The sequence below is a fragment of the Artibeus jamaicensis genome, unplaced genomic scaffold (genome assembly GCF_021234435.1).
Source record: "Artibeus jamaicensis isolate MK-2021 breed Jamaican fruit bat unplaced genomic scaffold, CSHL_Jam_final contig_887, whole genome shotgun sequence".
Classification (NCBI taxonomy): domain Eukaryota; kingdom Metazoa; phylum Chordata; class Mammalia; order Chiroptera; family Phyllostomidae; genus Artibeus; species Artibeus jamaicensis.
This window is the reverse complement of record NW_026522003.1, coordinates 1,084,278-1,099,520: the sequence shown is the minus strand read 5'-3', so window position 1 is coordinate 1,099,520 and position 15,243 is coordinate 1,084,278. Positions and strand designations below refer to the sequence as shown.

At 42.8% G+C, this 15,243-nt stretch overlaps 1 protein-coding gene across 4 annotated transcripts in view; it reads right to left on the bottom strand.

The window, feature by feature from the left end:
• Nucleotides 1-15,243, bottom strand: part of ACIN1 (apoptotic chromatin condensation inducer 1) — a 30,335-nt gene that overhangs the window by 6,603 nt on the left and 8,489 nt on the right. Inside the window, exons 6-10 of one of the 4 annotated variants that reach the window (XM_037129281.2) lie at nucleotides 13,524-13,612; nucleotides 11,564-12,826; nucleotides 10,817-11,032; nucleotides 10,226-10,341; nucleotides 2,531-2,672 (exon numbers count right to left, since the gene is read on the bottom strand). In XM_037129281.2, coding sequence (XP_036985176.2) covers nucleotides 2,531-2,672; nucleotides 10,226-10,341; nucleotides 10,817-11,032; nucleotides 11,564-12,826; nucleotides 13,524-13,612 — 1,826 coding nt within the window. Of the gene's footprint in view, nucleotides 1-2,530; nucleotides 2,673-4,136; nucleotides 4,420-4,441; nucleotides 4,603-10,225; nucleotides 10,342-10,816; nucleotides 11,033-11,563; nucleotides 12,827-13,523; nucleotides 13,613-15,243 lie in introns of those variants that run through there. The other 3 variants (XM_037129282.2, XM_037129284.2, XM_037129285.2) reach the window with 3 other exon arrangements.

The window sequence follows — 15,243 nt, the reverse complement described above, 5'->3', positions numbered from 1 at the left end:
TTAGATTTAATGCTTATTTCTGGAAAAACTAAGAACCACCACCCTTCTTAAGGGCAGGGCAGTACCCTCTTGATGAAACCCCCTTTCCCCATCCACCCCCAGCCCCGTTTGTGTCGTCTAACCAAGTCTCCTTGGTCTCCGTTAAGGGCCAGCCTGACCCCTAGCCAGACCGCTCTTGATGGGTAAGTTAGTGGAAAAAAAAGTCTTAATTAGAACAGGAAAAACATGAACCAAATAAATAAATCCAATAAAGAAAAAAAAAAAGATAAAGAGAGAATTAAAATAAAAGATTAAAAAAAAGAAAGAAGAAAATAGAGGAAAATAAACTAGGAATATGACAAATGTTCCAGGTACCATCTCACACCTGGGATCTTCAGTTCAGCCAATCGCACCTCACTGTGTACTGTATCTAGTCAACCGCCGGTCCAATCAGAATGAGCCCTCCCTGCTAGGCGCTGTGCAATTGGTGGGGGGTTGGGTTGGCAAAAATGTGGGCGCACGGCGTGGTGGTCAGCACGGCACTGCCAGAGTCCTCCCAGGGGCGCAGGGGGGGCGGGAGGGAAACGTGTGGGGGGACGCTGCCCAGTTTCCATGATGTCAAGACAGTTCACTGGTGGTGGCCAGGCTCAGCGAGGGGTACAGAGGGGAAAAGGGGCAGAGACATCAGTCCCGGCCCTGTAGGGGCATCATCTTGCAGTCCCTGATGAGATGGGCTGTGAGTAGCAGAAATGGTCCTGGCCTTTTATCGTGAGAGGCAGGCAGGACCCTATGTCCACCAGTGGCAAGTTGCAGCGATACCACCACCCGATACTTGGAATTCAGGTGATGATTCCAGAGTCCCTTTCTCCCCTGTCTGTAACTGGGGAGGGGGGTCCTCTCACCGAGTGGGATCATGGAACCTCTGATGAAGGTAGAAGGCAGCCTGGGGGTTGAAGGTGGGTAGCCCCAGGGCCTGGCACACATTCAGCAGCAAGATCAGAATGCTTTTCTTCTGAGAGTTGTATGTGGCATCTCCTCAGGGACTCCAGCTGAGACAGTGGTTCCAGTCAGGTGGATGAATGAGACCCTGCCTCCAGGGATGGAGGAGAAGTTGGAGCAACCAACATGCTGCCCTTCACCATGGATAACAGGGACCAAAGGAAAGTCCATCTGATGAGCAAGTGGTGATACATGGCTGGGCTGTCATCAGCATTAAATCACTGGGCTCAGACCCTAGACTTCTCTGCAGGGTTCCTAGTCGTCACAGCTTAGGCCGAGAGCCCCATTCGGTATTTTACAGCATGGCACTGTGATCACAAACATTGACTCTTTAGGAGGTCTTGGTGCCCTAGAAGGGGATCCCAACAGTCTGTAGCAAACAAGATAACCCACAGTCCTCAAAAGGGTAAAGGCATGTGGGCAGGCGCCCCAGCACTGACACAAGCTCTTCTTGGGGTGTCCCAAATAGGGAGATGGTGCAAGTCCACCCCTTTCCAAGTGCTGTTTGCTTTCTCAATATAAGTCTCTCCACAACAGTGCTCTTCTTGGCCCCCTGATGTAAGCAAGACAGGGAGGCAAAAGGGGGCCCATCACAGGATCCCATATACATGCCCCCCTCTGGCCAAGACGCCTGGATAGCAGACTCGGCTCTGATTGGGCAGCTCAGTAGCAGCGGGTGGGTCCAGAGGAAGAGGCGGCATCAGCGATTGGCCAGTTGGGCAGGGTTATATTTTACGGGCGGATTACCGTACATGAGGTACTTGGACAAAGTTTTAAGAAGGACCTTGTAATAAATAATATTCTGCACATCAAATCACTTTCACCGGCCCCCACCCCCGCAACACACATCAAAGAAAGGCTACACACACAACAGTCCCTCCCACCCTGTTACCCCACTCCCAACCCAGCTAATGCTTTTTCTATTAAGAGCCAAGTAGACTTCGCTGGCTCTGAAGGGGGAGGCCCCTGAATTGGGTGCAGAACACCAGGATAATATATATGCCAAAAAAGTAGGTAGAGGGGTCACAGAAATGGAAAAAGGGTTTTGGGATCACCCTAGGTGCTGAATTCTAAGTAGCTACATCTCTGCAATGAAACCACTGGGGGGCAGATGCCAAACAAAAATTCCTCAGCATGGCTGGTCAACTGAAAACCACCAAAGCCCACTAGATGGCGTTTAGCTCCCACAGGCTTTTAAAAAGGAGGGAAAGCTAAAGGAGTTACCACAGGAAAAAGCTGGAGGAGGTGGCAGGGAAAGCTGAGCTGGGTCTTAAAAGGGTCATTAACTATTTTCCTGTTACAAACTTCCAGAGTCTGGACTGTACTACTTCCCAATCAAAGAAAGGGCTAAGAATGAGGCCTGTCGCCATCACAAAGGGTCTCCCTTGCTAAACCAGCGAATTCTCCCTTGGCCCTACCCTGATGGGAGTCTCTGCCTATCCCCTTCTGTAGCTATCCAACTGTGGGTGAGGGATCACCAGACTGGTCCACTCCTTCCCCTAGGTCCACTCCTGCCTGCCCACCCACCCCAACGAGTAGTTTGAAGATTTACCTCTTTCTTCTCCTCATCTTCAGCACTGCCCTCTGGGCGGTCATCATTGCTGATTTGGTCTGCAATAGGCATGGGGGGCTCTGGCACCTCATTTTCAGGTCTGTTTTCACTTGTGTCCATGGTCACTTCCTCCTTCTCCTCACTGACAGTATGGGGAGAGGTTGGGAGAAAAGGGCAGGAAAAAAACCAAAGGGGAAAAAAAAAAAGAACAAAATGTTAGGTTTTCAGTCAGGAAACCCATACCTCATTACTTGAGTGGGTTTGGAGAGCTACTTTTCACATTAGACTAGAGATCTTTTCCCTTCGGCAAAGTGGGAAACTGTTCTCCTTGGGGAAGTATATAGATCAAGGCAACCATATCCACCCACAGCCCAGATGGGATAAAGCTGTGATTTGTTGGGTCAGGGCTCCATTTGTTCTTAGGTAATTAACCAAAGCACTCTTACATGCAAACAGCCCCTCCACCCAAAACAGTCCCTCAAAAGTGACTGTGATTTGCCCACAACCTCTGGCCTCTCTGTCCCCTGGCCATAGGCACCTTTATTTAACAAAATTGCACGACAAACTAAGAGAAGCCTGATTCTTTAAAAAGACAAGGAGAAATGACCATGGCCATGGTGAATGATACCAGACTTATGCTTAATCAACTGCTTAATAAGGCCTACTGACCCACAGGATCTGGACACACCAGAAGAAAGACGGTGGGGGTGCAGGCTACAGGGAAAGTAGGGCTGGTTAAGGTTCAAGCTTCCAACAAGCACCTTCTCATCTAAAAGGAAAAACTACAACTGCTGGAGAGAGTATGAAAGCTCAGAGAAAAAATCAGGCCACTTTTACCTGCTCAGAGGTGTAGGAATTGTTCTTATATTCTGCTTTCGCCCAGTTTCTCCCATTCCCTCATTCCAACTTCCAAAAGATAAAGACAGCAGGCCCCCCAGTCAGGACACACCCTCCCCCACACCATGCATTCTGCCCCCACAAACACTGAACCCACTCCACCCACTCTCCAATCTCACAAGTTATCTCTCATTTCAGGCAATGAATCCCACAGATACACTTCAGATAAACTATTTTCCTCTTATTTTTCTGTCTTCATGTCTAACTTCTACCTCTAATCTTACCCCCACTCCCACCCAAACACTGGGGTTAAAAAAAAAAATCCAAATTGAGATGATCAGGGGCCTAAGTCTCAGAAGGGAAACCAAACCTCCCCAGGCTGATAACTACCACCAGGAAATTCAGCATTCCCGACAGGCTAACTGACACTCAGAGGTCAGAACAGCTTCCCCAGAGTAGGGAGGGATGCACAGGAAGGGGGGGAGGGGAAAGTCGGAACTGTGCCCCCAGCTAACAGGCCCCCACAGAAACCCAAGATTCAACTCTCTAAACCTAAAAAAAAGGCTTATAAAAAAATACCTATTTCCTACAGAAAGAGGGCAAGTGGGGCCAATTAGAAATCAGGCAGGAAGGACAAAGGGGGAAAGCAGAATGACTGAAAACAAACCAAAATGAAAAACGGAATGAAAGCCATGGATGGGGCAGAGAATAAGATGAGGTGGGCTAGAGTGGTGGGGAAAGGGGATACATGGAAATGTGAAGCTCTCACCCTTCTTTCCTTTCTGATATCATGATTTTTTTTTCCTCCCCCTGGAAGTGCTGTTTATCCCTTTCTGGAATGGAAGAAATAACAAAAACCAAACAAAAAATCCTAAAAAATTAAAAAAACAAAACAAAACACCTTTCTTGCCCCAAGATCCCACCACCTCCTCCCCAGCCACCCAATCCAGAGAAAGAAAATTGAGATGGAGCAACTGGGGATCCAAAAAAAATGGTAAATGGAAGGGGAGGTGGTGGTGGTGAGGGGAGGCTAAAATAGATCTGGCTTTTAAGAGATAAGCGTTAAGTCCTCACGGCAAACCCCGAGTTCGGCTGGATTGGTCTCTCTGGAGGAGGAGGAGGAAGGAGAGGGCCAGGCTGCTGGTAGTGGCTGGCTCTATTGTATTAGCGGAGCAACGGCGATCAGCCGGAGACATGCAGGGGAGCCATCTTGCCACTTACCCAGCAGTCTGTGTGTGCGGATGGGGGAGGGCCCTGCTGCAGCAGGGGAGGGGAAAGAAAAGAGGGAGGGCCCTAAGTGAGCAAGGTTCTTAGCCTCTAGCAGGCCACAGGCAGCTAGCTCACTGCTGGCTCAGTAGGTATGGCCTTTTTCCTTCTTTTCTCAGGTTACAACAGCTAAGGCCTAACCCCAAAGGGAGAGGGTGCTCTCTCCTCGTCTTCCCAGGGGGCGGGGAGGGGGCTGGGTAGAGAGGACATACAAAGTTACAGCTGCTTGCTTGGAAGATTCCAGAGAATACAGGCAAGGAAAACAGCAGAGCAGGGAGTGAAAAAACAATTAAAGAGGACAGATAAAATCAGAATTGAGAGACAGAATGGAGAGTCTTAGGCCAATTTTTATGTCCACCCCCCTCTCCCCAAGAGACCAGGCATTAAACCTTGAAACCACATCACCCAATCAGCTGGTCAAGGTGGGATGAGAATTGGCAGTATCCAATCAGTACAATAACGGGCTGCTCACCCCTACCATTGACCACACGTTTCTATCTACTCCAACCTGTCCTTTCACCAGGGGTGTTGAAAGAAGTGGATAAGGAGAGACCCTTTTTGAATTACTAGTGGGGGAGAAGGGTGGGGGGAGAGGTGTCTCTGAAGAGAAGACAGACAACTTTGTTTCAGAGTCTTTAATAAGGTCACCCTGCCCCAGAGTCCACTGGAGTCACAAAAGAAAAAGATAAACAGAGCAAGGGGACCTTGGGTAGCTGAAGCACAAAGGCAATTCTTGGAGTGAGGGCTCTAAGGTGAAGGCTCTGAAGTAGATGAGAAACTGAAATTAGAGAGGGCTGTTATATGGGGTGGGGGCTACCTGCTGGATGGAAAGTGATTAAATGGAAATTAATTATGGGCATCTTCACCAGCATGAATGAGAAATGGTAAGTTGACTCTAACCATTCATAAAATACTCAGTAGATGCTCAAAATGCTCACTGGTGGACTCCAAAGGTGCTCCTTTTGTATCCTAGTGGCAGGAGAAGTTTGACACTAAGACAAGCTTCTGGGCTTAACCAAAAATGTTATTATTTATCTCATTTGTAACACCAGAGCTTATACCCAGGAATAAAATTTCCCCTATGCTGCTTAAAATCTTAAACTTATATGCCAAAGGCATGCTAAAAAGGTTGTGCAGTTTAGCTTTGGAGTCAAATTGGCGAGGGCCCAATCCTGGCCTCAGTCCCACCCCCATACAAGTTGTGTGAGACCGGGCAAGTTCCTAATCATTTTTGTGCTTCTTAATTGTAAAGTGGGGATAATAACAATACCTAACTCATGGAAGAGTGTGATAAAGGTTCACTCTTAAAGGTCTGGCTTGAATGACACTTCCAGTCCAGGTAAGGATATGCATAAACACCTGTCCTATTAGGCTATTATCCCATTGGATGCTACCTACAGAACTCTTTTTTGGCTCACTCAAAGAGTAGGATGCTCTCTCCCATACAAAGACTTTAAGTAAATTGCCTGACAGGTTTTTAGGCAATTTACTGAAATTGCCCCTATCATTCTATGTAATAACCCCTGGTTTACTTGCCCCTCATCTTTGTCCTGCAGCATTCCTGAGGGTCAGACACTGTATTCCTTGGCCCCTAGCCCAAGGCCTAACACAGAGAAATGCTCAGTAAATATTTCTGAATTAGGTTGTCACTTTGGGTGCGAGGTGGACACTTTAATACATGCTTGCTAAACTAAAAGTTTTCATCTTAAATCAATTTTTTGGCTAGAATTCCCATAGAGAACGTCACTTTTAAATATCCAAATAACTGTTCCCTGTCCATCAACTGTCCTAAATGCTTTCAGCTGCCAATATGCCTCTCCAGAAGTAGTATCCTTGGAGAAAAACATTTTCTTTTACTGGAAATTGTACCTCACTTTTTTAAGAATAAGAATTTTACCATGTTATCCTTGGCCTTAAGACATAGCAAGTTTGTGCTATTCCCCTACGATCAATTCTGTGGGATCCAAAAATTCCCAAGGCTTTATTTTCATAAAAGAAGAATCCTTAAAATTACCCCCGAAGGGGACTCAATCTACTTGCAGGACCAGTCCTGAAGCCTTGTTAACTATGTCAGAGCCCCATGCAGCTTCTCCTTGTAGTCTCTAAAAAGACAAAAGAGATCTCCCTTCCCACTTACTTAAATTCTTATACAAATGTTTCTGATATCTCTGAAATACATGTGAAGTTGAGTGGAGGTTAGGGTGCGGGAATAGCACATAAAGCATCTGTAGCCCAGAATAAAAGGACAGAACTACTTGAGGGCTAATAGCATCACATTACAGTTAATAAGTGAATATGAATGAGATACAGATAGGCTAATGGTAAATGAAATTTTTAGGCAAGTATGCTTGAATTTTAGTTTTTGTAGAAAACTAATGAGAGGTGAGGACCTGATGTGAAAGTTAGTTAAGAAATAGTGGGAGTTACACATCCCTGGCAGTGAGATTAAATATAGAATATCCTCAGGCGCATACTAGTTCCATGAAAACCAAGGACAGTAGGACTTGGTAGATTATGTCCTTAGATACCAATTTCTCAGTGAGTAAACTCTAATGATTACAGTAAACTCAGCTTTTTTTATTATGCATCATTTGGAATATTGGCCCTGCAGGTTCTGTGGGGAGTTATCGATTATACTGTCATATTGGCTTAAAGGACCATATCCTTCCTCCAACTCAGGCAAAATAAAATATACATAATATACATAATATACATAATACCAAGAACCCCAAATTGCTATTTCAAGGTCTGTATACATAGGAAGGTTGTCTTTAGAAAAATTCAGGTGTGAATTAACTACTACTAGATGATACGATTGCCCACACCAAGTATCCCCTGCCTTTCCTATGTTTTTTTTTAATGTAGAAACAGAATACTATTACTTTCTGCTGTATGAGGACATTTTTGTTATAGTCAAAGCAAGCATAAGACTGTATTTTGGGCCCTGGCTGGTGTGGTTCAGTGGATTGAGTACTGACCTGTGAACTGAAGTATCACCAGTTTGATTCCAAGTCAGGGCATGTCAGTTGCAGGCCAGGTCCCTGCTTGGGTGTGTGCAAGAGGCAACCCATCCATGCATCTCTTGCACACAGCTGTTTCTCTCCCTCTCTTTCTCCCTCCCTTCCTCTCTCTAATAAATGAAGTAAATAAAATCTTAAAAAAAAAAAAGACTGTATTTTTGAATAGGGATCAACTGAAATAGAACTGAGGGCTCACAAATTAATGCTCCAAGCAGTGAAAAAGACACCTTACCTCACAAATCTAAAATTCCTCAGGGAACAATTAGAATCAGGGTGGATTAACCAAGCACAATGAAAAAGTTAGGAAATCTCTTCCGAGTGATGAAAGGTCTTTGAAGTAAAGAGCCTAATTTTTTTAAAACACTTTACTGAATCAATGGGCCTTAGGCTCTGTTTTTATTAAAGTCATGTGACTTCTTATTGAGACAGACAGTAAAACCAAGGTTAAGTCACAAATGGTCTTTTTCATTTAAAACTGTTCATCCCACTTATAAAATCGGCTTGGGTTCCTGAGATCAGCCACTGAACACTAGGACTTTAAGCTGGTGAAAGACTAGAGTGTTGTGAATTAATTGTATCGAGATCTCCAGAAATGTAGGCAACCTTTTCAAAGGTTTATTTACCAAATCCAATCCCAAAATAGTCTACGATGTTAGGCCTTTGGGTATGCCTTTTTGTTAGGCTGCTGGACAGATCGTTTGAAAGGCAGGCAGGCAGGCAGAAAGTGGATAAGAGGGGTATGTGTGAGCTACTCCTAAACTCCCAATGCATTTCTAATTTAGAGGCTGCTCCACTGAACCTTGCCAAGGCAACAATGAATAATCTCAGTATTTACCCAAAGTGCCACTTGCCTATCACCTTGCCAGGATCATGTAGATTACCTTAGTCATAAAATGAAGATCAAAGCCACCTTTACCTGGGGAGAAAAACTGTGTATGACTCCAAGCCTTATTTGCCCTGGACTGCATGCAGAAGTCCAGAAATAAAGGTGCTTCAAAACAGCGTAAGTATACTGTTCTGTTGCCAGGACCTCACAGACCCACAGAATTTAAGGGCAAGCACAGAGCTTTTTAGAAAATTACTTGCTTCTCAAGGTGCATAGGAGGCAGTTCCTCATGCCCAATTAGTAGCAGATTGTCAACACCTACTTTGAAATTGCCATTATGCAAAGGACATGCTATACCCCCATGGGATGGGGATTTGGATGGGGAGGCAAGTATTATCTCTGGCTGATATGGAAGGAAAGGTGTCCCCATTCCCTCATCGATGGTGTGTAGTTGGGGAAATCCTGAACACTTCCAGAATCCGCTGGGTTTTCACATTACGGTCCTAGAAGAAACACCCTTTTCCAAAGGAGAATGTACTCATCCAAAAAAAAAAAAAAAAACCACGAAAACTTTTCAAAGGAAGTAGAATGAACTTCTGGCTTTTAAACCCAAAATGAAATGGCCACAAGATGGCGGCAGAGGCAAAAATATTGGAATGGACAGCTGCAAGGGTATTACCAAGGCAAGAGCTATCTAGTAAGGAGTACAAAACTATTATTAAAGTCATAAGGAAATGAGATAATAAAATCATGTCACCTGCCCACCACCCCCCAAAATCAGAAGCAAAAAGATACACTCTTAGAAGAGTGTAAATTATTAAAATTCTACATAAAGGGAAAAATCATACTGGTAGTATAGTGTTAAAATGACACAGAAACATATGGAACAACTTTAGGCCAACTATCTACAAAGAACATTCACCAAAGCAGTACCAGATTCCTGATGTCTAAAAGGTAAACATCTTATTTCCACAATGTTTTTCTTTTTCATTTCCTATGAGAATTTGAAGTCAGAAATTTTGGTTCAATTGCTTAATTTTTAATACTTAAGAGCTCAGAATAATAGTTAACTATTCAACCACAGATTTAATTTGTTGTATTTTTCTAGAACTAATATAAGGAATAGAAAACACACATTAATTGTATGAATGATAAGGTCAATTCAAAGGTCTTTGGGAACTAAGGAATAAACCTTGGACTTGATATGGACTTCATCTTTTGCTCTTCTGTATGCTGTAAGAGCTAACTAGACTGTGTTTAATAAAATGACAGCTAATTATCAAGAAAAATACAGAAACCAAAACACAGCAGCACCCTCCCGTGCTTTTCTTTGTAGACCCTCAATATACTTAATATTAAGTTGTATTCCTGGGCTTAGATGTAGCTGGTAAACGTGAGTTAAAGACTGAGTTAAGACGTCCTGGGTCAATTCCCTTACACTGTCTTCAGTTTGGTAACAGAAGCCTCTGCTGTCTTCTCCTTAAAGAAACTGACTATTTTGGTCAGATGATCAGTATGGGTTTCTTTATGCTTTCACCATCACTTTTCAGACTACCTGAAGAGCTCTGGTGGCAGGTCCCAACATAGTAACTGAAGTCTAGCCCTTGTCCAGATAAAGCTCTGCCTTCATGTTTTAAAAGGAAACTAGGACTGCTTAGTCGAAGAACCCTATGAAGTAAAGAACTATCCAGAACTATCCCACATTTCTAGTTCCTTATTATACCCCAATTGAGGTATATCACTTACACAGTGTGATGAATCTTTTCTGATTCTGGTAGGTGAGAGGTTGGAGTTGCTGAGGTTTGGGGCTGTGTGGCAGCTGGTGGCTCTGCCTCTTCAGCTTCACACTTCTTTGGGCTCCCCTGTCAGGACAAAGATAGCAAAACAAACATAGCAACGTACTTATATCTGCTGGGTTCCTTTTCTTTAACCTGGAGCTGGTAAAAGGCAGAGCAGGGCATACATCACACACCAACTCTGCACTCAGCCCTATATATCTTTATTTCATTTTCCAAAGTAGAATGGAATATTGCTTTAAAAATTTCTACGTCAGAAATCATTTTATTAGAATTCTATTTTGAGAGAAACAAGAAAAGGCTTCCTTTTAGGCAGAAAAAGAGTTCTGTGGAAGAACTGACCCTGAGCACCCTAGAGCTGAGAACTCAGCCTCATGAACCAGGGAGATGGAAATGAGTTAAGTGGAATCTAACAGGTATCCCCAACCTTCTACATTTCTAGTGAATCTTATCCAGACTGACCTTTCAGTTTTGTAGCTAAGACAAAAAGGAAAATCATGCCTAATCCTCCATCTCCCTCTAGGGAGAGGGAGTAGCCTACCCGCTCAGGCTGTACCCTCTGTATCACATGCTTTTCGGCTGGCTCAGGTTGGCTCATAGGCCTCACTGGAATAGAGGATGAGGTGGAAGTCCTCTCCTTTGGCTCAAGGACCTGCAGTTGTGGCACTGGTGGAGTTGCAACCTCCTGACCAGAAGAGGGATCTTTGGTTTCAGTGTAGCTGGTGCTGCTGTCCCTGGAGACTCCAGGGCTCAGAGACTGAAGAAATGAAACACATAATGCAAATTATTTTATATGGTCTATGTTCAGTAGATCACTGAGTTTTCCAACTTCTGCTGACCCAATTTAATACTTTGGAACTTTTTGTCCCTGTGTTTATTCCTGTTTGTGTTAGTAGTGATCTCCCTGACTTCTTTTATTACTCCACAAATTACTTATTAAGTCCCAACTAGGTGCTGGGTACTGGAATACACATGTAAAAAGACATGTCTATATCCTTAAGAAGTTTATAGTCTAGGGGAGAAGGTGGGTAAATGAAGCAAAAAAAAAAAAAAAAAATCCAATTCTTTTCTTTGTATAGGGGCTCAAAAAAGAAAAAAAAAAAAAAAGGACCCTATTTAGGGATCAAATAATTGAAAGTTAGACTCTGAAATGGGGGAAGTAATCACTGAACTGGCAACTAAAGGAAGCTTTTCCTATTTCTGCCAGAAAATGATAGCTTCTCCTGGGGTTGAAAAACACTGCCATACAGACAGAACATCAAAACACCCAGGATACTCCCACACTTACTTTTCTGCTGTTGCTTGATGCTGACCGTGAACGAGAACGGGAACGTGACCTGGACTCTGATGTTGATCTGGAGCCCATCTTGGATCTACCACGAGGGTTGGCATGAGCTATATCTCTCTGCTTAGATCTTGGAGGTGAGTGAGAATGAGAACCTGAACTATCAGGAGAGCGAGATCTTGATCTAGAACTGGAAGATGAAGATGAGGAGGACCGGCTAGAGGATGAGTCAGCTGACTGTTTCAATCTGTGGCTTGGGAGAAGGGTATGAGAAGCCCTTCTGCCTTCCTTCTGTTCCAAAGATGGCTGTTTCAGAGATTCCTCAATGATCCTTTTGGCTGGTGCTAATTCCTCAAATTTTAGAGGGAGTGGTGGAGCAGATTTATCCAACTCAGTTTCAGGACCCTTCTGGGTTGAGGGGTCAGCTAGTGTGCTTTTCTGAACTAGAGGCAGGGCACTCTCTTCGGGCACTTTCTCAGCTGGAGATTCTGCAGCATTGGTGCCTGCAGGACTTGACAAAAGAGACAAGCCCCCTGCCAACTGGACAGTATGCTGAGCTATTAATGGCTCCCTGGCCTCAGCATCTGTATTAGGAGGAGATAACTGGATGAGAACAGGGGGGGCTGGGCCTTCCATGGGCTCTGTTTCTTCTTCACTCTGAAGCTGTGTATTAGGTGGTGGTGAAGATGCTTCCTTGGTAAGTAAAGGTGGGGGAGTCTCCTCCTCACTGGCAGTTTGCTCTGGCTGTAGCATAAGAGGAGCCTTTTCCAGATCTTCAGTCAATCGAGGAGGGGAAGGAGACTTTGATTTTTCCTCCAAGACTTTCGAAGATTTTATTTCTCTTTCTTCTTCCTCAAGGGGAGAAGCTGTCTTCATCTCTTTCTCTTGCTGCTGTCTGGCCAGATGACTTCTTCTACTAGCCTCTTCCTGGGACCTTGTAATTCTCCCTCCTTTCTCTAACCCCTCCTGTTCCTGTGATCTTATGGTTTGGGGTCTCTCATACATCACCTCTTCTGGTTTTGCTTTGGGCATCTCTTTCCTTTCTTCTTCTTCCTCAAACTGTTTCAGAATTGGTGCATCCATAGATTTTACTCCCTCATCTTCTTCCTCCTCTTCCTCCTCTTCTTCCTCTTCCTCGTCCTCCTCTTCTTCCTCCTCTGTTTTCAAATTTCGATCTGCTCTGATCCTCAGATTTCTGGAAGGTGTCTCTTGATCCTCTTCCTCCTCAGCAACCTGGCTGCACTCTGAGAGTTTAGCAGCTCGTGCCTGAAAGAAAAAATAGATCTACAATGGTTTCAAGTATACTTGCTCACTATCAAAAGAGAAGAGAAAAACTATCTCATGAGACACATGCAGGAAGGAGGAACTCAAATGACAGGCTTTTTTTCAGTAACACAGAAACGTGTGACAGTAAATAAGCATGACAAATATGGACTCTTACTGAATCAGTGACCAAAAGGAATACAATAATGAAAGCTTCCAGTTTATTTTTTAGCTTCAAGCTTTAAAAATAAATATAAATTAAACATCTAGAAAGAAGGGGGGAGTTGACCTATTATCATTTAATGTGATTATTTTTTAATTTTGGTATATTTAATTTTTCCCATTGTTTCTTTTCTAGTCACAAACTACACATAATCTTTCATATTTGCTCATTTAATATCATATCGTATAGTTTTAAGGTTTTAATTGAATAATTATGCTTTTAAATAATGTGCTTTAGGAAGAGAATATATACCAGCCTCCTAACTTTCACAGTTAAGTTTTATTTTTAAAGTTTTCACTCAGAAATCTGAAGGCCGGAGCAAATCTAAATTAAAAATGAAAAAAAGAGAAAGAGAAGATGAATGCATAGAAATCTAGAGATGCCAACTGTGAAATAGTTTGAGGAGAAAGAAAAGGAGGAGATATCTAAAGCATTACCCAAAGAGGTGATGAACGCTTTAGGAGGTATATGAGTTACCTGTCTGACCCTGGATGATCGTCTTTCTCCTTTCCTTGGTTTCTCATCATCTGAGTCACCTTTCTCTTCAGAAACAGAGGAGCTTTTTCCTATCAAACAAAAGAAAATCAAGTCAGACTCATGACATGAACATTCACTCAAGATTGCTTTCTTCTAAATTTAGTCAATCATAGCACATGAGCTCGTCGATACATACTGATACCAGCTTATTTGACTTCTATGCAGAAGAAAAGACGTATAAAGCCCTAAGGGTCAGGGTAATATTAATAATTCCTGCCCTGTATGTCTGGAATATTTTTAGTATGTTGAAACCAATTCACTTATTACAAATAACTCAAATAAATGTAAAATAACTACCAGGGCATTCAAACTGTCTAGCAAAAATGTACAAATACAAAATGCACTTATTTCTATAAAATATTTTCTTACTCTGAATCAAAACTCAACACTTCACTATATTCACTGTTTTTATGGATTGCCAATTGCTACCACTAATTTTGACCAATATGTTATGATTAATATACCAGTTTGTAATATAACAATCTTAAACAAATAGTTTTCAGGGCCCTAAAGTACTTAGAAATTACTAGAGGCAAACTGAACAAGGCTTCAGAAAGAGCCCTTCTCAATTATGTTTTATATAATGGAGCTCAAGGTGAGATTTTTTTTGGGGGGGAAATAAGTTCTACTAAAAGAAAGCTTGGAAACTGCCAGTCTAGGTTACTGCAAATACTACTCCACATAAAACTGGAAAAATTTCCTCACACATTTTACAAAACATGGTAAGTTGGTCACAATGACTTGAGAAAAAGGAGGGAATGGGCTGGAAGATTTCTAAGTTTTCTAAAAGTATTAAAAAATTAAATAGAGCATCAATGCAATACTGATGAGAAGACAGTATATAGAAGACAGCCTAAAAAACATTACATTCCAATACGTACTCCATTGGGCTCCATTTTAATACAGTACAAAAGGTTTAAACGATCCACAAAGCTATATTCTACACTAATAGTATATAAAATGGTGGCAAATAAAGCAGATGGTATGACCTCTAATGCAGGATCTCCTCTCTTATTTCTGTATCTCAACAACCTTATAATGAACTAGTCTTTGTTTCTGTAATTAAAAAAAGAAAGTTATAAAATGACCTAGAAAACTGCACATATTTTGTAAAACTTTACTCCATGATCATTTAACTAACAGGATCTCTGCATATACACCATTTTTTATCTGGGTTAGTAAATAAAGACCTGCACTGTGGGTGTGTATACAGGATGTATGGTTAAGAGATACAGTACCAGGCCAAATTTTTTTAGTAAACATTCAGAATAACCTGTAAGAAATCAATAAATAGCCCTGGTGAGGTAGCTCAGCTGGCTGGAGTGTCATCCCAATAAAGCAAGGTTGTGGGTAAGGTCGGGGTACATACAATAGTCAACCAATGCATATGATTTCACTAATATGTAGAATCTGGTGAACAAGTTGAACTTACGAGCAAAATAGAGACAGACTCAGAGAGAGCAGGCTGACAGCTCCAGGATGGGGATTGGGAGGTAGAGGGAGTGAGAAAAGAGGCGAAAGGACTAATGGACATGGACGTCAGTGTGATGACTGTGGGCAGTGGGATATAAGGGAGATAAATGGAAGAGAAAAATACCAATCATTCCCCCCACAAAAACAAAACAAAACAACTCCTAGACAGACAACATTTGTACAGTGA